Raw genomic sequence first — 22,114 nt, 5'->3', positions numbered from 1 at the left:
GGGAGAACATGGCACCTGCGGCTGAGCAGACGCACGCGCCGGTAACTCCTCTCTTACTACCGCGTTGACTGTTTCACTCACCTTGTGAGCTCTTGGTCTTCGATCTCCTGATTTTGGAGTGCGGGTGAAAGATCGCCAACTTCGTTGTTCGTTGTGAGGGCGTATGACTTGGAGCTTTGGCGCCCGCATCGCCTCTCGCGCTGGTGTGTTGCCTCCCTGGAGTTGAGGAGCGGTCTGAGCGGCGGCACGCGGCCTCCTCCGGGTCAAAAGCGGCAGCACCAGCATCGGGCGCTTCTTTGAAGTTGTGAAGGTGGAAACAGTAGGCAAAGACTGCGCCGAGAGTCTTTCTACAGCTTTAGCTCGCCCATAGCCCCTTATACAGGCAATATCGTGTCCCAAGGGCTGGTGTTATCTTCTCTGACGACCAGATACATCAGCATTTTCAATCTTCCCCACATTGTCAGGACGACAGCCAAGACGGTGAGAGGCTTCCAGCAAAACGAGGTAATGCCACTACCAAGATAAAGGAGAGACAAGGTAAGAAAATTGGCATAAGGGTGTCTGGAAGAAAAAAGGGCAACCCAAGGAAAAAGGAAAAGTGTACGGTGATCATTCAGCAGGGGAGGGGGCCAAGAGCATTATAACTATCCCTGCCACATCAAAATCAACTATCCAGCCCTGTGATAACTCAACCTTTCAAATTTACCAAGTTAAAGGCAGGAGCGTTAAAACAGGGAAGAGCAAGGCCGTACCCAATATAGTGAAGGTCACCCCCTTATAAGGTATTTTGTTAGGGTCCAGCCTGAGGTCTAACTGATCACAAAACAGGGGGTAGAGCAGGCTGATATGCAGCTTACAGGTTTATCAGGGGCGGACTAAAGGCTACCAAAGTTGGCTTCTATTTCTGTCACCGACTCGGTCACAACAACAAAAACTGCAATTCCCCCGCCACTGAAACCAACACTGCCACTACTGCCACTGCCACTGCCAGCCAGAATCTGGGTGAAGCTGGGATTGAAACAGATTTAGGTTTAGGAAGCTTAGAGCAGAGCGGGTCCCCTTCTTCTCTACTTCCATTCTCACTGGAAGCTCTATTTGCATCCTTAAAGGAATACATTAAGCAAGGGTTCGCTGTATCAGCTGCCAATCAAGGGGAGATCAGGAGCTCCTGTGAGATTTTAAAAAAGAATGGATCTCCTAAATACCGTTGCAACCTGCCACTTTTGCTCCGGGTACACACGCTGGGAGGCTTAGTTTTGCGATAATACAGGGATTTGCAGTCAGGAAGACATTGCACGTTTCCTGGACATTTGATTGGTCTGAAATTGAGCTTTAACTTCAAGAACTTTAATGATTTTATTGAACTAGATGTGAATACATGATTATCCTCAATAGTAAGAAGTAATACAAGAAATTTGTTGTTTAAACCCTGATGAAGTCTTTTCGAAAAATTCACCATAGACGAAACACACGTGTTGGCTGTTTTGGATCTATTATCTGAAAATTTGATCTGTGTACAACATGTCTTCCTAAGAAATCACACGAATACGAAAATAAAAACTACGGACTCATATTGGATGCTATTGAACTTTTCTTTGAATATATGATTGAAAACTATCATATAATATAGAGATACTTACACTGTCATTGCTCAGGGAATCTGAAAAAAACCTGGGTCTTTAGCAATTGCGAATCAACAGCACGAGGTGGTGGCTGTTTCAGGTTCCCTTGGAAGCAAACTTTGTGAATTTGAAATATTTAACCCATCAGACCTTGCGCAGTAAAGACCCCACTGCCTATCTGTAGAAACCATCCTGTAAGGTTTGTTTGTACTCTCCGCTATTACCTTTGACAATATATCTCTGCATTCGGATTGAATATTTAGGTGTTGAAATTCACAGTGTTCAGGAGCCAGGCCGTTACACAGTGAATTCAGATCCACATGAAGTACTTGTCCCTAGGACATCATCAGGAGCGAAGGTATTGTTTGAAGGCGAATCAGGTGAACCTCCGATAGTAGAAGCTCCGTGAACCACTGCTGCCTGGGCCACCTAGGGGCTATCAGGATCATTCTGCACGGCTCCTTTTTGATCTGCGTCAGAATGTGTGGCAGGAGGGGAATTGGAGGAAAGGCATAGGCAAAGACGCCTGACCATGCCATCAAAAACGCATTCCCCAAAAAGCACTGTTGGTGAAGCCAGCTTGCAAAGGCATTTTTTGTTCTGAACTGTCACAAAGAGGTCCACTGACTGTTTTCCCCATCTTAGGAAGATGTCTTCTAGGATATCTTGATTGATTTCCCACTCGTGGCAGGTTGATTTTACCCTGCTCAGAGGGTCCGCCTTAACATTCTGATGTCCTGGAAGATGTTCCGCTTTTAGGGATATTCCATTTTGAACAGCCCATTCACATATTTTTTGGGCTTCCTGAGACAGGGAGGGTGTTCCTGCACCTCCCTGTTAGTTGAGATAATGCATTGTTGTTGTGTTGTCTGTCCTGATTAGTACAGCTGATCCTTCTATTTTCGGCAGGAAAGCCAGCAACGCTAATCTCATAGCCCTGAGCTCTAATAGGTTGATGTGAAGTTGTTGCTCCTGGAACTGCCAATAACCACTGACCTGGAGGTCTTGAAGGAAGGCTCCCCAACCTTCCAGGGATGCATCAATGGTAATGACCAGCGCAGGAGGTCGGTAAGGAAGGAAAGACCAACTGAGATTATGTTGCCGAGTCCACCCCGCCACCACTTGAACCATGGCTGGTGTGATCTTCACAATGTCGAAGAATTCCACTGCTTGATGTCATTGCCGATCCAGTTGCTCCTGCAACGGACGCATTCTCAATCGGCACAATTGAGCAAGTGGAATGCTTGAGGACATTGGTCCCAGCAGCGAGTTGTAATGGCCTACTGAAAGACACTTTCTTTTTGCAAATGCCTGGGATAGAGAGATTAGTCTCGGTTGTCTTTCCACAGAAGGAAAAGCCTGGTTTACTGTGGTATCCAGAATTGCCCCCAAGAACGAGATTGTCTTTGCAGGATGGATGGATGACTTTTCCGTGTTCAGAGTCAGGCCCTGCTCGGCACACAATTCTATGCATGCCACTGTTGACGACTGAGCCAATGGTAGAGAAGGTGCTTTGATTAACCAGTCATCCAGGTAACAAAACACTTTGTGTCTGTCTCTTTACAAAATCCGCCTCTGGAGCAAGGCATTTTGTGTAAAGTTTTGGGGCTGATTTGAGGCCGAAAGGCAATACCCTAAACTGGTAATGGTCTTCGGCTACTGCAAACCGAAGGTACTGCCTGTGGGAAAGATGATTGGGGATGTGGAAATACACATCCTGCAAGTCTAAGGTGGTCATAAGATCCCCTGGGTTTAAGAGTAGCAGAATGTCTTGGAGGGAAACCATCCGGAAAGATTGTTTTTTTAGATGAGTATTCAGAGATCTCAGGTACAGAATAGAACACCATTTAAGAACCTTCTTTCGGATTAGGAAAAAACAGGAATAAAATGCCCTTCTCTGGGAGATTGGCACTGCTTCTATTGCTCCCTTTCGGATCATTGTTCGAATCTCCAAGCGCATTTGATGTAGAGGTTTGATCTCCTGAGGCCTCGGAGAAATACAAGGGGGGATTTGAAGGAACTCTAGTATGTCCAAATTGTATTAGATTGAGGACCCATCGGTCCGTAGTAATTTTGTGCCAATAATGATGTTTGGAAATTCTTCCATCCAGGGGAACTTGTGGAGGGAGAGAGATAAAATTTAGCAGGATCCTGAAAGTTGTCATTGTCTTCAGGAGTGGTCTTTCCTTTGATGACCTCCTCTTCCTCTGGGAGCAGATTTTGTAAAGCCCCTGCCTGTCGTTGCCCGTACTGTTGCAGGTACGGTTGCAAAGATCTTGAGTAGGAGCGGAATCTGCTCTGTTGGTAACCCCCTCTATGATGTATGTCCTTTACAACTGGCTCCTTGAAAGGGTACCTTCCGGTACTGCAGAGTTCCCAGGGCCTTTGCGGTATCTGTATCCTTATTGATGATTTGCAACGCATCATCCACATGTTTCCCAAGCAAAGCTTCCCCATCGAAGGGAAGATCCAAGATCTTATTCTGGATCTCCGGCCTAAAAGCGGTTACTCTCAGCCATCCTTGACAGTGCAGTACGGCCACCCCTCCATGAGATCTAAAAGATTTGGTCGCGATATCCATTGCGTAATCAATGACTTCAGCTGAAGCCCTTTCTCCTTCCTGAAGGATCTTCTTGACCGCCGGTCTACTATCCTCAGGAATCATATCTATGAAAGGTGTTAAATCGCACCACATCGGTCTGTCATATCTGCCTTGGATGGCTGGGAAGCCGGTTCGAGAACCGGAGATCCTGAGAAGTGTTTGGACCCCCTAGAAAAATACTTTTAGTTTTTGATAAAATGGTATTCAGTACCGATCTTTCTACTCGAGGCTGTGTCCTCTGAGAGACATCTTTTACCGCTTTGGAGTACCTTGCACACGAAGGGCTTGACCTGATCTGTGTGGCATAAGTCTTTGAATCACCCTGTCCTGAGGAGGCCAAGATTGGTCCGAAGGCCGAAACGCGACATTATATAAAAGAGGAGTCGAACCAAATTTTTGAAAACATTTTGGAATTCTTTTCATTGACACAATCTTTACATTTAGGTTCTACATTCTATCGAACCGATTGTGCATGACTACCTCGAAGTGCACTTCCTATAATCATTAGGAGGGCATTCAGCCTTTGCTTTAATGATTTTTTTTCTGGGTGAAAAGACATTTTGTGATTTTGTTTCATTGTATGTATTTTGTTTACTTTTTTCTTCCTGTTGTATATATTTGTGTACATATGTATGTATATATGTGTATAATGTAAATTTGAAACTTTTGAAAACTGAAAAAAGGAAAAAAATCACCTTTGATTACGACAAATACGAAATCACGTCTTCAATGATGTGTTGGTATTTACATTTAGACAATAGTGAATGAGTGGACAGTGTCCCCAGTATAGGAGAATTTATGGTCCCCTATTAGAGAAATTTCTAGTTATTTATTACTCCTGTTCCAGCTTTTTGTTTCGCCTGTATTATATCTGCCCAGGATGGCAAGGGCTTACCCAGCTTTAACAAGAAGCACAGACATGGAAGAAAATATTTCCCCCTCATTATCCAAATGTCTACCCTCTGTCAGGAAGGCGTTGTAATCGGAGCCGACAGATTTTTGGACTTCTGCTGAGCAGCTTGAGATATAAGAGTCCGGTTGAGGATGACCCACTAAATAAGCTGGAGCAACCAAAGGAGCTTTATACTTTTTCTTTAGCTTGGCGAGCACTGGTGTGATTGTAGCCGGTGTCTTCATGACATGGTTCACAATCGGATGGCACGAACCGATTTCCGGTACGGCTCCTTGAAACTGTATAAAAAAGATTCCGTTTGGGTAGTTGACAATGGAAGTTCAAATCTTTTTGCCGCCCTTTCCATCAAATTTTGAAATCCGCCAATGTCCTCCGGCGGCGAGTCAATCTGCACTGGAGAGGGAGAAGGCGGCGAGGGGATAAGGTAATCATCCCATTCCTTGTTAGGGTCCATTATCTCACCCTCTTCTTGATCATCATCCGTGGTGACTGGATCCTGTTGAGGTGATCTTGGTAAGGGCTCTGGCAGTAACTCCCTACTTCTAACAGGACTAGGTGGAATAGAGGGTGGGCGATGAACAGGTGCTGGTACAGCCTGAGAATCTGGAGTTGGTGGAATCCTCTTTCTTTAATCCGCCAACATAAATTGTAGGTCCATCGGTAAAGAAGATGGCATGCCAACCATCTCTTTCTGGTAACCCTGATATTGCTGATGTTGGGGAGGGTATTGATTTGATACTCCCCGTATTCCTCCTCAAAGTCATCATCTTGACATTTCACATGTAATTGTGAAGAGCTACTCGCATCGCCAAAAGGGCCTTCATCCTTTTCCAATTCCTGCTCCTCCGGCAGGTGTGATGGTACCAGAGGCGCAATCTTACTCAGGGAAGTGATTTCCGGTGTAATTCTCTTTTTTCTTGCACCTTCCAATTTTTCTGGTGTTTTCTCACTCGTCAAAGAGCCTGTTGTCGAAACCATCGTCGTCTATGCTATCTTCTACATAGTCGTCGAAACAGCCATCATCAGTACCTTATCCGTCGTCATTACCGCAGTCGTCGTAGTTGTCGACGATCCCACCGACTGAGTAGTAGTCATCGTTACAATAGACGTAGTCGTCGACGATACCGGTGTCGACACAGTCCCATCGTCGCAGAAGAATCCCCATTTACTGAACGTGAAGGCTTCTTTGGAACCAATCTTACCTCAATCTTAGTCGACGATGAGGCCGCCTTGGTCGATGATCCCCGTCAACAATGTAGAAATTGTTGAATTTACTCAGGAGGCATTGAGGAAGGTTTCTTGAAGGCCTGTTTGACCCGAGATGGCTCTGAATCAGTATTTTACAGTCTTATCCCCTGAAGCACATCCCTTACTCTTCTTTTCTCTATGTTGAGGAGATTTTGAGGAACTGCTCCCAGAAGACCCATGAGTGGTCTTTTTAAGGGCCTTCTCAAAACGCTCTTCTGAGGTGTGAGAATGAGGAGATTTCTTCCTCTTTTGGGACCTAGATGACAAAGAGGATGCCTCATCACTATCACTGGAGATAACCTCCTTTCTGGCATTAAGCTTTTGAAGCCATATTAAAAGACATCCTTCACGGTCTCTTAAGAGTTCTGCTCGAAAAGATAGGACATACCTTACAGTCTTTCGCTTTGAGCATGTGTCACAGGTTCTAAACAAACCCTTTATTTCCAGACATCCTCAGGGAGAATGAATTAGTAGTCAGCAATGCAGATGATAGCAGTTGAAATTCACAGGAAAATACTCCAGAAATTAAGTAGTAAGAGAACACTTGAGCAGAGCTCAAAGGAGACTCCCTAGCACAACGTGCGGTAGAATATCTGAGGGGGCAAAAGGTTCTCTCAGGAGTGTTCTAGAGGGTGAGAGGTTCTGATTGGTTCAGGGACAATTTTGGTCTCTTTTACATAAAAAGTTATGGGTTGCAAATAGGAAATGGGCCTAGGCCTCTTTTCAGTTTGGTATTCATCTAAGCATTGCTTTTTTATATAAAGGGGAATCCCATCTCGACGGCGGGGAATGATTCAGGCATTTGAATCTATGAAAGCTCGATGCTGGAGTAACTGATGTTTTTAATTTTCTGAAGAACAATCCAGAGACAGCCAAATTTATTTTCATTTCATAACAAATCCAAATTCAACTAACACTGGCCCTCCAAGTTAGTATTAATAGCTCCATCTAATCCCTGGTCACAAAAGCCAAATTTCTAGATCTGCTACCCATATTTGTGTTCTCATAAACTGAACTCATTGCAAAACTGGTAACCGCTTTTCTTTTTTTTTTATATATTCCTTTTTATTAACACAAGGCATCAAGGAAAAAATAATGACATAACATGGCGGAGACACTCCCACATAGCACACCATCTAGCAAGAGAGGGGGGGGGGGGGGAGCGGGAAACATGTTACACCGTTATAAACAATCACGGAGAGGTAGGAATATCGATGGGTGCATCAACAGGTGGCACACAGATGTCTCCCCTGTAGCGGTTCTATAGCCCCCACACAGGTGCCCACTTACGAGGGCGGCCCCTTGCAATATAAACAGTTTTTTCTTGGAACATACACCACTCCATGTTTTCTGTCCATTCTTCAACGGTCAGTAACCTCTCAGATCCCCACTGATGTGCTATATTCCTTTTCACGACTGGTCTGCACTATATTTAGATCAGTGGGTTCCCAAATATTCAGGAGGCACCTCCGCGCTTCTAGCAACACAGCTACTCCCAGAACCTCCCGCATGACATGTATCCCACTCCAGTACTCAGCCACAGACCTACACTCCCAAATGATATGAAGGAATGTACCCACCGAGCCAAACCCCGTCTACACAGACCTGTGTCCGACAGCCCCATCCGAACTAAGCGAGGCCCTGTGATAAACTGTGCAAAATTTTTAGCTGAACAAGTCGCAAACGCGCTGGGATTGAGACTACCTTTGGTGAGGACACAGCAGCTTGCCAGTCCGGTAACCGCTTTTCTTCACCTCTTAATTAAAAAAGAAAAAAAAATCTTGCAACCAAAAACTTTCACAATATTGCACATCTCTGTATGATCCCAGAGTGACTATGGCAACGTATTCTTATTTTGCATTCTCAGTTTCTCCATAGCTAAGAAAGAATCCATCCCAGTTGGTCATCTGTAAAATCTAGTAGATGGATATTTTAGTGCAACTTCACTTAAAATAGGAGTATGCAGGGGGGCGTGAGATCAGCTGCTGCATCCATTGTGGCAATGTTTGTTGTTCCTTTGGCACAAGAGTTCTAACGGTACCACCAAATCTCTGCAGCCATCTTTATTTCTGCAAGTATTTAAAACATGCTGTATCTGTCTGCTATTGCACTCTGGAGTTAAGCATTCGCCAGCACTTAGGAAGGAGCCGATGCCAGAAGAAAACCAAAGACAAAATAAGTCACTAAGTAAAATTAGATCAATAGAAATACTTACCACGCGTCATTCACTACTACAGTGCCTGCTCACCAGGTTGGTTTACTGAAAGGAGAAAAACTGTTGTCAAGAGAGGAGTAGAAGAGCTAGCCAGTCAAATTTCAAGCATGCATGCCCAATAACACAATTACAAAACGAATACATATGTAACATTTTTAGCTGACTTATTTATTTGCGGTACAGAACAAAGTTGAGAATTCCTGTGCAGACCAACAAATTAAATCAAAACCACAATTCAGCATATGACTATAGACAGTTCACTGCAAAGTTTGCACATTGATAGTGGAACTGTTAGGTAGGAGAGATCATTGCTAAAGTGAACAAGAAGGTATAGTTTTTTGGCTTACCTTTATTAGGTTTTGGAGAAGAAAAGCAGTTTAAAAAAGTATGCAGAGGACAAGAAATAAAACAGAATATACTTAAAAGGTATCAGTGAAATTATCAATGTTCGTGTTGTAAAAAAGCTAAAGAAGTATTTTGTTGTATGTGTGGGTGTGGACGTACCCAGGGACTCAGTTGGTAGAAAAAACAGTAGCATTGACAAAATCAATAGGTCTCAGCAATGCCAGAGCTATTGGTCTCGTCAATGTGAATGTCTTTTAGCCATGTTGTCTAGCAGCACATCTGCTTTTCAGCATGGATAAAATTCACTGAAAGCCCAGAATCACAGGATGTCTTGTCAATGCTCTTCGACCAACCCATGTAGAGTTTGTCCTGCCCATCCTAACACAAAAAAGCGCTATGACTTTGCCAGCACCGGCCCCATCATATCGCTTTTCTCAGTGACATTCAGTTATGCTGAACAGTGTCCTTGAGCCATGTTGTTTAGCAATACAATCCATTCTTAGATAAAAGGCTAATAGTTCAGGCATTGTTGAGAACGATTGGCTTTGCTAATGCTGGTTAGATGTTGATGTGGTCTTGCTGAACAAATGTGAATGTGATAGTGAGAAACAGGCGAGAATCTTGGAAGTGAAGTGTGGCTGTCGCTCAACAGCCAGAGATGCCGACTGGGGAAGCAGATTTGAATCTTGGGTTAGCTGAACAGTTTGTGATTCTGGGCCAATCCCTACACTTCCCCCTGCGCACTATAATGAATGTGTCATTGTGTAATATAACTGAGTGAGAAGCAGGATAGGAGATGGGCAAGCAATGACTGGAGAGGGCAGAAGGGAGCAACACTGAAGGGGTGGGTAATATATGATTTGAAGCAGGATCAGCAACAAAAATGAATGAGTCATTGTGGAATGTAACTGGTGAACACTTAACGCACTTCAATACCATTGGCTCATGTTTGCGCAATGGCAAGACCGAGGACAGAGCATGCGCTCCAATACTATCAAAAACAGAGAACAAGTGCTGATTGTGTTAACAAAATTAAGAATTTTAAGAAATGCATTTGTTTATGAACCAGCGCATGCATTTTAGTGGTAGGTGTGTATGTGTTCAAGGGAGATAAAGTATTCATATAGAGTGATTGAAAAGAAAGAAAAAATAGCTGTTCAAACAGGGAGCAAAGTAAACAAAGATGCAGCAACATATCAGCGCCTCCATAAAAGGTGCAAATTTCCACATGACCACATTAAGAAGACTGAAACCCTTAATGTCAGCAAACAACTTCAAACAAGCAGTTCAAGCCCTAGTAATCCAAGAGTGGAATATGGGGCTGTAGCCCTTTGCGGCCTCCCCAGATCAACAACAGCCCTGCTAAGAGCCGCTATCAACTCAGCCGCAAGACTCATCACAGGTTCAAAAAGAAACACCCACATCTCCCTAGACCTTAGAGCCCTCAACTGGCTACCGTTCGAAGCTAGAATTCATTTGAAAATTGAATGTATGACACACCAGGCCTTACATCACAACACTCCAAGCTATTTATCTCAAAAACCGGTGCTCTCCGCTGGTAATAGGTCCTCTAGGAGCTCCAGGAATCTTCTACTGAAACCACAACGATTTGCCAAGAAGAAAACTTAAAACTGGACCTTTTATGGAATGGCTCCTAGGATGTGAAATGCTTTGCCTACAGACACTAGATTGAACCCTTCCACTGCCTACTTCAAAAAAGAAGCGAAAGCGATTCTCATGCGGAAACTCACTTGAATGATGTACTTTCCATTGTGATCCAAGTAACAGTCTTTATTAAGTATCTTCGGTTATCGGAATTATTATTAATTAATTCTTGTTAAGCGATGGCTACCCTCAGGCATCCCAGAGTTAGAGCAACAACAAACAGTTAGGGGTCTTTACGGTGAGTGCTTAGTTGTTTCCTGAATGTCAAATGGTGTGGTGTGGATCTCAGCTTGAGTGGGAGAGAATTCCATAGAATGGAGGCATTGTAGGAAAACATGTGTCCACCTGCTCGTACCCTCCTCGTTTTTGGTACCCTGGCTTTAAAAAGGTTGGCAGATCACATATTTATATGTTTTCTATTCATGCACCTGTGTCCAACATCTTCCTTGTAAAGCGCTCTGATACCAGCAAGGTTCTTGTTCACGCTATATAAAACCTTCAAATAAATAAATAAAATAATAAATAAGGAGGCATGTACATGGTCCACGCACTATGGGAGGGTCAAACACGAGAAGAGGGCATGACATCCGCATGCCATGAAGAATGGCAACTAAGAAAATAAGAGCAACACTTAAGTTTAAAATGGAAGGAGCTGGGCGGCATGTAAGCCCACAGATAGAACACAATACGCCTCCTCAGCACAGCACATGCACTCACTAGCTGAGACCTAAAAACAATAGATTTTACACAGTAGAAACCTACTGGCTTCACCAATGCTTGTTCAGAGAAGTGATTGATCCATAATGACAAAATGTGGAGGGGAGACTAAGGAGATATGGCGTCCTTTCAGAGAGGGTGTGGCATAAGGTCCGGAACTGCCAGCTATGGAGCTGACAAACCGGGTTCAAGTTTTGGCGTCTTCTTAACATACTTGATTTTGGGCTAATCCCTGAATCTCACTGTGCCTAAAACAATTAATGTGTCCTTGTGTAAAGTAACTGGTGCCAATGTGAAGCGCTTCAATACCTCTGGGTTGTGTTGGCGCTATACCAGACTGCACAAAAAAAATTGAAAAACAGTTGGTGGCGGGGATCTGTGAAACTGAGTTCAGCAGTGATAAGTGGCGACGAGCAAGAGGTGGACAGGCAACCAGCAGCAAAAGCAGTCAGCCAGCCATTTGGAGATTATGTGACATACCCAATATCACAAAATGTGGAACTGAGGCAGAAGCTAGGGAGGCGTTGTGGTGCCCTCTTGGGAGAGGATGCGGTGTGAGGGCCAGAGCTGCAGACTACGGAGCTGGGAAACTACTGGGTTTGAGTTACAGCGTCAGCTTAACATCCTTGATTCTGGGCACAACACTTAATCTCCCCTTGCCTACAAAAATTAATGTGTTCTGAAAAAGAAGGAAATGTAGGTCCTAAAATGGTCGTAAATACTGGAGCAGTGGATGTTTCAAAGTACTTGGTCCATGATTTAGGGGAGAGGGCTAAACAGGAGAATCGGTATGACCATGCATGCCAGGGATAAATGGTGACAAAGTATATGAGACAGATGGTGTAGCAAGCAAATGTAGAAGCATGTAGGCAGGCTGAAGCACACAGATTAATCACATGTCTCTTCGAGACATCGCATGTGCTGTCCAGCGAGACCTCAAAAAAGTATTGTGAGCTGGAGTCCAATCTCAGATCTTGCCTCTAACCGTGTTTTTTTCTCTCGTCTTTTCTCTGCAGGCATTAAGCTTACACTCTTCGTATTCAGCGATTCTTCATAGTCAGTAGGTGGGTGCCCACTCGCAAAAGCAAGGTCAGCTACCATCACTCCAACGTAAATTGCATCAAAAGTTAGTGCATAACCTACACACGTCTTATTTTTGGCCTGAGCAATGGATTCAGACATACAACCTTAGAAAGAACTAGAAGCATTAGCTGTAGTACAGCAAGATGTTAGTGTAGCATATACTTAAAAAAATAATATCAAGCACTACATGAAGAGATTGGAAGTGAAAATCTGGAAATAGATGATGCAGCCAGAGCTAGCTGAGCCCCGTATTCTCCAGACCTGCATGTACAAGAATCATAGGCTTTACGATACCCAGTGGTTAAAAACAGGCCACCACCTTTACAACTGAAATGTCCATCTAATTATATTGCCTCTTACTCTGAACAATTTGCATTTCATAAGTAAACCAACTTAATTTTTCAAAGATCAGACCAAAAGGGTGTTTGTTTTTATCAAACTGGGGCAAAAACGAGCTAATACATCATTTCCATTAGTATAAAGGTATTCCACTTGTATAGGACTGTGCTTTTTAAAATGAAGAAAACATTATTTGACACCAAAGCATATACTATGGCTGGAGACAGAAAGCTTTTAAAAACTAAAAAAGGAGCACAAGGTTCTCATGTTCATCACCACATTCAACGTATTAGTCACAGAACAAGGAAGGCAAGAGTAGTATAGGTCCTCGTAGTATAGGTTTTTTTAAATTAAGGTCTGAAAAGTTATCTGAAAGATATTTTGGGCTAGGGGGTTAATCTAACCAACATGTCAGCATAACTAATCTAGTCATTCAGTTCTACTCTATTAAATGAACGAAAGACCGACAAATCTAAAGATAAATCTAATGTGATAATCCAACCACCTAAGATGGTCAATGAGTATCAGAACAAAATCCAAACGGTTTAAGCTAATGCATGTCGGTAGAATAATGGCTGCAAATTCAAAAGATAAAAGATACAAACAAAACGTATGTGAATATTGTAGTTGCTCTGGTCTTCCTTTTGTCCCTTTAGATGTTCACTATAGGGACCCTAGAACCCGTGGGGTGTTTTAAAAGTACCCTCACTCACCTACCTAGTAGGTGACATGCTACATCATTGGGTTCCCACCCTGGTTGCCGAATGCTTCCAGGGTGTGCATATATGCCAGAAGTACTCCAGAACTGGTTTGTTTTTGTGCATTTGACTTAGTGATAATTAAAATCTGCTCAGGAACCCTCAAATTAGTTTAAGAGTTAGAGCGTTCCCAGTCAATGTTAAAAACAAGTGGTGGATGTATATGGGATGTTTAATTGGTCCCATGTATCCACATTAGGGTCATCCTGGGTGTGGTCGACAAGTTTCAGCCACTATCAGTAGCCCTGGAGGGTCAATGTGGCTTTCTTCAGGACCAGGAAACTCTGTTCACGCATACAAAAGAATGCACAGCAAGCGTAGGGAGTGCTTACAAAGTCTCCTTGTGATCGTTCGATCACAATAGGTCTTGTATTGTGTCAGTTTTATAGCTCGAGGTAGGATTCCTCATGGTTTACTGCTCAGACGTTGGCTAATTTGGCAAGAATTTTGTCTGCGTGCCTCGCCGTCTGCTGCACCGACCGGCGTCTATGCAGTCCTGTATACGGGACTGCATAGATGCCCGTAGGTGCAACTCAACTCTAGCCGTGCATGCTTTAGTACACGTACACTTAATTTCCTGGCTTAAACTTCTTGTCCTCATTGGGGCCCTAGACTACCAGGGAATCTGATTTTGTAAGGGCTCTGAGAGGTTCTTCAATGGTCGCCAGGTTAGGGATGAAATGCCAGCAGCATGTGGCCATTCCCCAGGAAGCTGCTGACTTCTATTGCATTACAGAGTGCGGTTGCTTGCTTGATCGCCTGTGATTTCTGGGTGTCAACCTGGATCCCATCCTTGGTGAAGACATAGCTGAAGAACACAACACAAAAAGGAGCATTTTTTCTCGATGAAGAGTGATGCTGTGACTGCACAGTCGCTGCAGGATGGCTCTGAGTTGGTGGTGAGGTTCTTCCGTTTTGAAATGTATCAAGATTTCATCACAGACTTTCATCACTCACATGAAGGCCGGAGAAAACCACCTGATTGGAATTTTTTAACACCTCAGCTGCGGACACGAATCCAAAGTTGAGGCACCTGTACTTCCATAGGCCCAGGTGTGTGGAGAAATTCATAATGTACCTGCTCTTGTCACTGAGCTGTAGTTGACAATATACAGCATTACGGCCAAGCTTTAAACCTCCCCCCCCACCAACCCCCCCTCCCCAGAACCCAGTGAGATTGATATCCATTGTGGGTGTGATGAGCCTCTCCAGTTTGATGGCTTTGTTGGGGAGGCGCATGTCTATGCATAGGAAGATCTTGCCTGGTTGCTTAGGTTTTTCTGTGATGACCAACAGTGGCACCCATGGGGTAGACCCAGACACCATCTTGATGAGTTTCTCAAGCTTGTCCAACTCACTGCTCGACCACTGGCCATAGATGGAATGGGACTCTCCGGTGTCTTAATGCCACTGGCTTGACCGTTTTGTTGATGTGCAGCTTTATTGGGGGCACTCTGAGGCAACCAAGCCCCTGTAACAGACCCGAGAACTGGTGTGTGAGTTAATCGCCTGAAAGGCTAGCACATTCCTGGCGAAGGGCCTAAAACCAAGGTCTTCTGCTGTGTGAAACCTGAGAAGGTCTCAGTATCGCCTTCGATGTGCAACTTTGCCAAGATCTCTTTGCAGTTAGACTGTACTGGTGCAGCCCCCTTGAGCTGCGTGTACCCCCCCCCATAAGTGTGGATCTTGGTTGTGGAAGGCGAGATAGTTGGCCCTGGGTGGAGGCATTGGTATTGGTGGTAGCACATAAAATTGACTGACATACCTGGGTCAATGAGGGCCCTGATGGTCGTGCCTGTTACCTCAACTTCAGGGCAACCCCAAGAGTTCCAGTAGGGTTGAAAGAAAACTCTGGGTCCTCCAGAGAGGTGATATCAAAAGCAACTCTGCCATCTGACCTGTAGGACAACTCTCAGCAGCACAGAGAAGAAATGCGTTACTTACCTGTAACTGCAGTTATCCAGTATTGGTATCTTTCATAGATTCACATGCCTGAATCATTCACCGTCGTCGAGACGGGAGTCTCCGGTACATAGAAAAGTAATGTCCCATAGACATACATAGAGAAAAGTAGGCCTAAGGGCCTTGCCTTAGTAGCCTGTGTCCTTTTGTAAAAAGGACCAAACTCCAGAAGGTAGCCAATCAGCTACCACCTCCCTCTAGAACCCTTTCTGTCAGGAGCCTCAGTCTCTCAGATTTTCGTACGCACCAAGCTAGGTAGGCGTAATACTGGTTAGAGAAAGAAGTGAGTCCTTCCAGGGGAGGTGGGAGGGTTGCATGTGAATCTATGAAAGACACCAATACCGGATAACTGCAGTTACAGGTAAGTAACGCATTTCTTATCCAGCATTACGGGTGTCTTTCATAGATTCACATGCCTGAAATCAGAGTAGTAAGCAGTACATTATGCACATTTCTGATGGAACAGCATACAGTAGTCTGAGATAATGCATATCATACGACTAAAAGCCATCAATAAGTAACAAGAAATAAGTAAATAAATGTGCATACCAGCAAAGGATGGTGGGAAGGAGGAAGGCTCACCTCAATGGAATAGATGGCGAAGCACAGCCTGGCCTACTGCTGCATCCTGCATCAGTTCCGTATCCAGGCAGTAGTGCCTGGTGAAGGTATGCGGCGACTTCCAGGTCGCTGCCCTGCAAATGCCCAATATTGGCACCCCAGCAAAGAGCGCTGCCGATGTGGACACAGCTCTTGTAGAATGAGCTCTTACTTTGGAGTGTAACGGGCGTCCTGCTTTGTCGTGGCAAAAGGCAATAGCCGAAGATATCCATAGTGAAATACTTTGCTTGGAAAGCGGCATGCCTTTTCTTGGTCTTCTGAAAGCGATGAAAAGCTGGTTCGTTTTGCTAAAATGTTTTGTCTTGTCGAGGTAAAATTTAAGACACCTCTTCAGGTCCAAAGAGTGCAGGGACCTTTCAGCTGCAGTGCTGGGATTTGGGAAGAAAGATCGGAGGACTAGAGGTTCATTTAGATGAAAGTCCGACGGGACCTTAGGAATAAATTGAGGGTTAGTTCTTAAAACCACTCTGTCTTCCTTGAACTGCATGAAGGGATTTTGTATGGAAAGAGCCTGTAGTTCGCTGACCCTTCTTGCTGAGGTCAGGGCCAATAGAAGGGCCGTTTTCCAGGAGATGTATTTGACATCTGCTCTGTGAATAGGCTCGAAAGGGTGCTTCATCAACTGGTTGAGGACCACATTAAGATGCCATGGTGGTGGAACTCTCCGTGGGCGAGGAAAGGATCTTTCCGTGGGCGAGGAAAGAAATTGGTTTATTAACCGGTGTGACCAGAGAGAGGGTCCTTTTGAAGTTCCTGTAAAGCGAGAAATTGCTGCCAAATGTACTCTGATAGAGGCATGCGCAAGTCCCGCCTGTGCCAGGTGTAGCAGATATGGAAGTAACTGCTCCAGAGTAGCCTTAAAGGGATGTAGATCTTTGTCCTTACACCAAATGCAAAAGCGTTTCCATTTGAACAAATATCTATATATATTATTTGTGCTCTCTGCTCTTGCTTTTGCGAGGACATCTTTGTACTCCTGTGGGATGTCTAATTGGCAGAACTCTCAGTACTCAGGAGCCAAGCCGATAATCTGAGAGATTTCAGATTCGGGTGCTGTACCTGGCCGTTGAACATCGTGAGCAGGGACGGATGTTGGCCCAGACGGATTGGCGAGTGGACTGAGAGGCGATGGAGGTCCGTGAACCAATGCTGCCTCGGCCAGAACGGGGTAATCAGAATCAGGGTGCAGTGTTCTGTCTTCATTTTTCGGAGGACTCTTGGTATCAGGGGAAATGGCAGAAATGCGTATGCAAACATGTTGCGCCATGCGATGGAAAATGCATTTCTGAGGGACCGCAGTTAGGGATGCCAACTTGCGAAGTTGCAGCATTTGGCGTTCTTCCAGGTGGCAAAAAGGTCGATCTGCGGTCTTCCCCATTCCGAAAAGATGTGATCCAGCACTTCTTGTTCTAGCTCCCATTCGTGGGACAGCGATCTCCGTCTGCTTAGAGCATCTGCTATGATGTTGTCCTTGCCTGGGACATACTCCGCTGACAGCGTGATACAGTGGAGCACAAGCCAGTTCCAGATTTTCTGCAATTCGCGAGATAGTGTGAGCGAACTCGTTCCTCCCTGTTTGTTCAAGTAGTGCATTGTCGTAGTGTTGTCGGTCCTGACAAGCACTGGGGAGTTCTGGATGCGCGGTAGGAAAGCCTGCAGAGGTAGAAAAACTGCCCTCAGCTCTAGGAGATTGATATGGAGCTGCTTTTCCTGGTCCGTCCACTTGCCGCTGATCTGCAGCTCTTGAAGGACCGCTCCCCAACCCTCTAGGAAGGCATCTGTAGTTATCACGTGTGGGGCTGCAGGCAGCAGGAATGTTGGTCATTGCGAGAGGTTTTTGGACGACCTCCACCATAGCAAGGCCTTGGACATTTGCTGTGTTATCACAATGCGATCCTCGAAAGAGCCTGTGCTCTGAGTCCATTGCCTGGTCAAGGCCTCTTGCAGAGGGCGTATTCGGAGCAGACCGTGTGGAATAAGCAGGATATATGAGGACATCATCCCCAAGAGGGACTTGAAAGTACGGACCGGCAAAGTTTTTCTCGAGGCAACTGCGGTGGCCAGAGTGATAAGCTTGTGCTTCCTTTCCGGAGATGGAAATGCTTTTTAACATTCCGTATCCAATGTCGCCCCGAGAAAGATAAGAACTCGGGCGGGCTGTAAGGTTGACTTCTCGTGATTAAGCGTCAGACCCAGTTGCTGGAAAAGATTGAAACAGGCGCTGGAGGACTTGACTGCGCCTTTCAAAGATGGTGCTTTTACCAGCCAGTCGTCCAGGTATGGGAAGACTTGGTGCCCTTGTTGACGTAGGAAGTCTGCCACTAGGGAGAGGCACTTGGTGAAAATTCTGGTTGCCAACTTGAGGCCGAATGGGAGGACACAGAATTGATAGTGCGGACCTGCCACTGCGAATCTGAGGAATTTCCTGTGGCCTTTGTGAATAGGGATGTGGTAGTATGCGTCTTGCAGGTCTAAAGACGTCAAAGTCTCCTTCTTCTAGTGACCCCAAGATCTCTTGGATAGTCACCATACGGAACAATTGACTCTTCAAGAATGTGTTAAGTGCCCTGAGGTCTCGGATGGGCCTCTATTTCTTCCCTTTCTTTTGTATTAGAAAGAAGCGGGAATAGAATCCCTTTCCTCTGTGAGCTGCTGGTACTCGCTCTATTGCTCTTTTCTTTAACATTGAAGGACCTCTTGAAGGAGTAATCGTAGACACCTGTGTTGAAGCTTGCGAGTAGGAGTTGTCGGGGGAATTGAATTGAATTCTAACGAATGTCCGAATTGGATCAATTGGAGCACCCACCGATCCGTTGTAATTGATCTCCATTTGTCGAGGAAGTGTGTTAGTTTTCCTCCAAGTTTGAAAAAATGAAATTGTGGACGGACTGGCTGTTGGAAAAGGTCATTGGCGTCCGCCAGTGGATTTCCTCAGATTTTTTCCCCTGTAGTTAGACCTTCCATACGAGGTCTGACGACCTTGTTGCTGTTGTCGCTGTTGATATTGCGATCTGCCTTGGTTATAGGAATATGAGGATTTGCTCTGGTAAGAACCTCTGTAAGAGGATTGACCTCTACCTCTGCTCCCTCGAAAGGACTGGTTCTTAAACTGCAATGTGCCCAGCGCTTGTGCCGTGTCCGTATATTTTTTGATGGTTTGTAGGGCCTCATCTATTTTCTCCCCAAAAAGGTGTTGTCCGTCGTAGGGCATGTCCAGTACCTTAGTTTGGACCTCTTGGCGAAAGGATGTAGCCTTAATCCACCCCTGCCTTCGCAAGACCGCGGCCCCTGCTAGCTGTCTAAAGCTGGTCATTGCCAGATCTACAGCACAATCGATAATTTCTGATGCCGATGTTTGGCCTTCCTTAAGGAGCGATTGTACTTCCTCTTTCAAGTTATCTGGTAGTTCCGCCAGATACGGGGCAATATCCTCCCACAATTGCCTATTGTAGAGGCCTAGTAGCGCAATGGAATTAGCCACTTTCACACCACTCTAGTTCTTTTGTGCTGCCTGGGTAACAACAGAATCTGGCTTGGAATGCCCAGTAAGGCAGGCTGCTGCTGTTGGTGGTGCCTTATACTTCTTGTCCAGCCATGGAACTACTGCGGAGACCGAGGCTGGTGTCTGCATCAGCTGTTTTCCCTGTTCCTATATGTGCTCAATGATAGGAAGTGATCTTGTTGTTTTCCTAACAGGGTCTTTAAAATCATATAGGAAGCAGTCTGTCTCATGGGATTCCATTTTCATATGGAATCTCGTGGCCGCTCTCTCCACCAAATTGTGAAATCCGCCAATGTCCACTGGCGGCGAGTCCGAGGTAGTGGGTTCAGGTGTGCCCGGAGATGGAGCGATGTAGTCCTCATCATCCCTATGGTTGGACTGGTCGTCCCGAACCTCTCCCTCTTCTGGTTCTTCGACTTCGTCAGAAGACGGGACATTGTGCACTGGTTCTCTTTCCTGACGGACCACCAAAGGTGATGGTCTAGGACGTGAGGATGGTGTCGGTCCAAATGTAACTGGATTTGCTTCCGTTGAAGGGGCAATGGTTGGTTCAGGAAAGCGCTGCTTGTAGTCTTGGATCAAGAACCGTAAGTTTGAAACTATAGACACCGGAAGGCATACCATAGGTGTAACCTCCGTCTGGACATGCAAATGTTCAGCCTCTTCTGTATAAACCATCTCATCTCCCTCTTCATTGGTGCTTTGGCACTTTACTATGAGATTGAAAGGACTGTTGACCTGTCCGTACTGGTCTTCGTCTGATTCCTCGCCCTGGAATATATGTGACGGGGGTAGCTTTTGCACCCTACTTGGAGATGTTAAGTCAGGCGTTATTGGTTGTTTCGTGCTCTTTTTCGTAGGCGGCTGACTGGCAGCTGACAACGGAGAAATCAAGTCAGATTGTTTCCATAGCGTCGACGATTGAGTTTCAATCGTCGATGATTGTTTCGTCGACGGTACCTTCGTCGACGGTTCAGTCGTCGATGGCACGCTCGTCCACGAGGTCTTAGTCGCCGTCGATGGAGTTTGTCGACGGTATCTTAGTCGACGGTACCTTCGTCGACGGCCCAGTCATAGATGGTGCGCTCGTCGACGATGTCTTCACCTTCGGTGTCTTAGACGACGGCACGCAAGACGAGGAGGGTGTCTTAGTCGACGGCGTCGACGATTTTGGCTTCATCGTCGACGCTGATGTCTTGGTCGTCGACGGGATCTTCGTCGAGGGCTTTGTAATGAGGATAATCGACGACACAGGCTTACCAGCCGTCGACGATGGTGTAGTTGTCGTCGTTGAGAATGCTGACGACGCCATAGTCATCGACACCGTCGTCGATGTAGAAACAGACTGTAGACCCAGTCTTCAGCGCGGAGGTAAGCGTCGACGAAATAGTCGACGACGGCGCAGGCTTCCTGAAGGCAGGAAGCTCCTTGTCAGACATTGTAGATTTTACCTCCGAAGACTTTGACAGTCTTTTTAGGAAGAACGTCTTCCAAGCAACCCTTGGCCTCTTCAAGGATAATTTAGATGAAACTGAAGCCATCTCACTGTCTTCTGAAGACTCCAGGTCATCTCTGGTTTTCAGCCTGTTCAACCAGAGGAGCAGCCGGCCTTCTCTATCTTTTAGTGTTTTTGTAGAGAATGTTCTACAAATTCTACACTCTTTAGGAGAATAGTCTGGATAAAGACAGTATAAGCAGGTTTCATGCTTATCATCGACGTGGAGCCTCTTCTTACCACAAGAAGAGCAAGCTCTGAAGAGACCATTCTTCTGTTGATCAGCCATGGCGTATTTATGAAGGAAATATCCAATTTCTGAGAAGAGAGTAAAGTAGGAAACCTGAGGAGAACTCAGGTGGAGACTCCCTAGCACAACATGCGGTAGAAAATCTGAGAGACTGAGGCTCCTGACAGGAAGGTTCTAGAGGGAGGTGGTAGCTGATTGGCTACCTTCTGGAGTTTGGTCCTTTTTACAAAAGGACAGATAGGCTACTAAGGCAAGGCCCTTAGGCCTACTTTTCTCTATGTAGGTCTATAGGACATTACTTTTCGATGTACAGGAGACTCTCGTCTCGACGACAGGCAATGATTCAGGCATGTGAATCTATGAAAGACACCCATAATACTGGATAAATGGGGAAAAGCATAATTCAGCCTAGTCTAAAACTGTAGGAAGGCATCCATTGCTTGAGCCAACGGATCTAGTCTCCAACTGAATAACTAATTGGAACATTGAGCAAGATGCAAACAGGTCCATCTGACATTGACACCATTTCCGAATAATCCTGGAGAACAGGTTTGGATCCAGTTTCCAGTTGCTGTTATCTCTTTGATGACACAAGTCCCAGTCAGTTACTTACTTCTGCACACCGGACAGGTGAAGGGTGATGACCGAAATCGGATTCTAAAAGCAGAAGTGCCAGAAGCCTTTGGTGATATCCACAAGCGGAGGAGACTTTGTGCCTTCCAAGTGATTGACGTATTGGGCTGCCGACATGCTGCCCATCTTCAGCAGAATCCAGGA

General features: G+C 45.4%; 1 protein-coding gene across 1 annotated transcript in view; it reads right to left on the bottom strand.

Annotated features, from left to right (window-relative positions):
• Positions 1–22,114, bottom strand: part of LOC147733581 (protein regulator of cytokinesis 1-like) — an 863,550-nt gene that overhangs the window by 65,170 nt on the left and 776,266 nt on the right. The window contains exon 13 of the mRNA XM_086958987.1: positions 8,601–8,645. Coding sequence (XP_086815113.1) covers positions 8,643–8,645 — 3 coding nt within the window. The 3' untranslated portion in view covers positions 8,601–8,642. The remainder of the gene's footprint in view (positions 1–8,600; positions 8,646–22,114) is intronic.

Source organism: Lissotriton vulgaris, chromosome 2_1, assembly GCF_964263255.1.
Source record: "Lissotriton vulgaris chromosome 2_1, aLisVul1.2, whole genome shotgun sequence".
NCBI classification, from domain to species: Eukaryota; Metazoa; Chordata; class Amphibia; order Caudata; family Salamandridae; genus Lissotriton; species Lissotriton vulgaris.
Note: the sequence above shows the minus strand (reverse complement) of the source record. Positions and strands in the feature narration are given on the sequence as shown.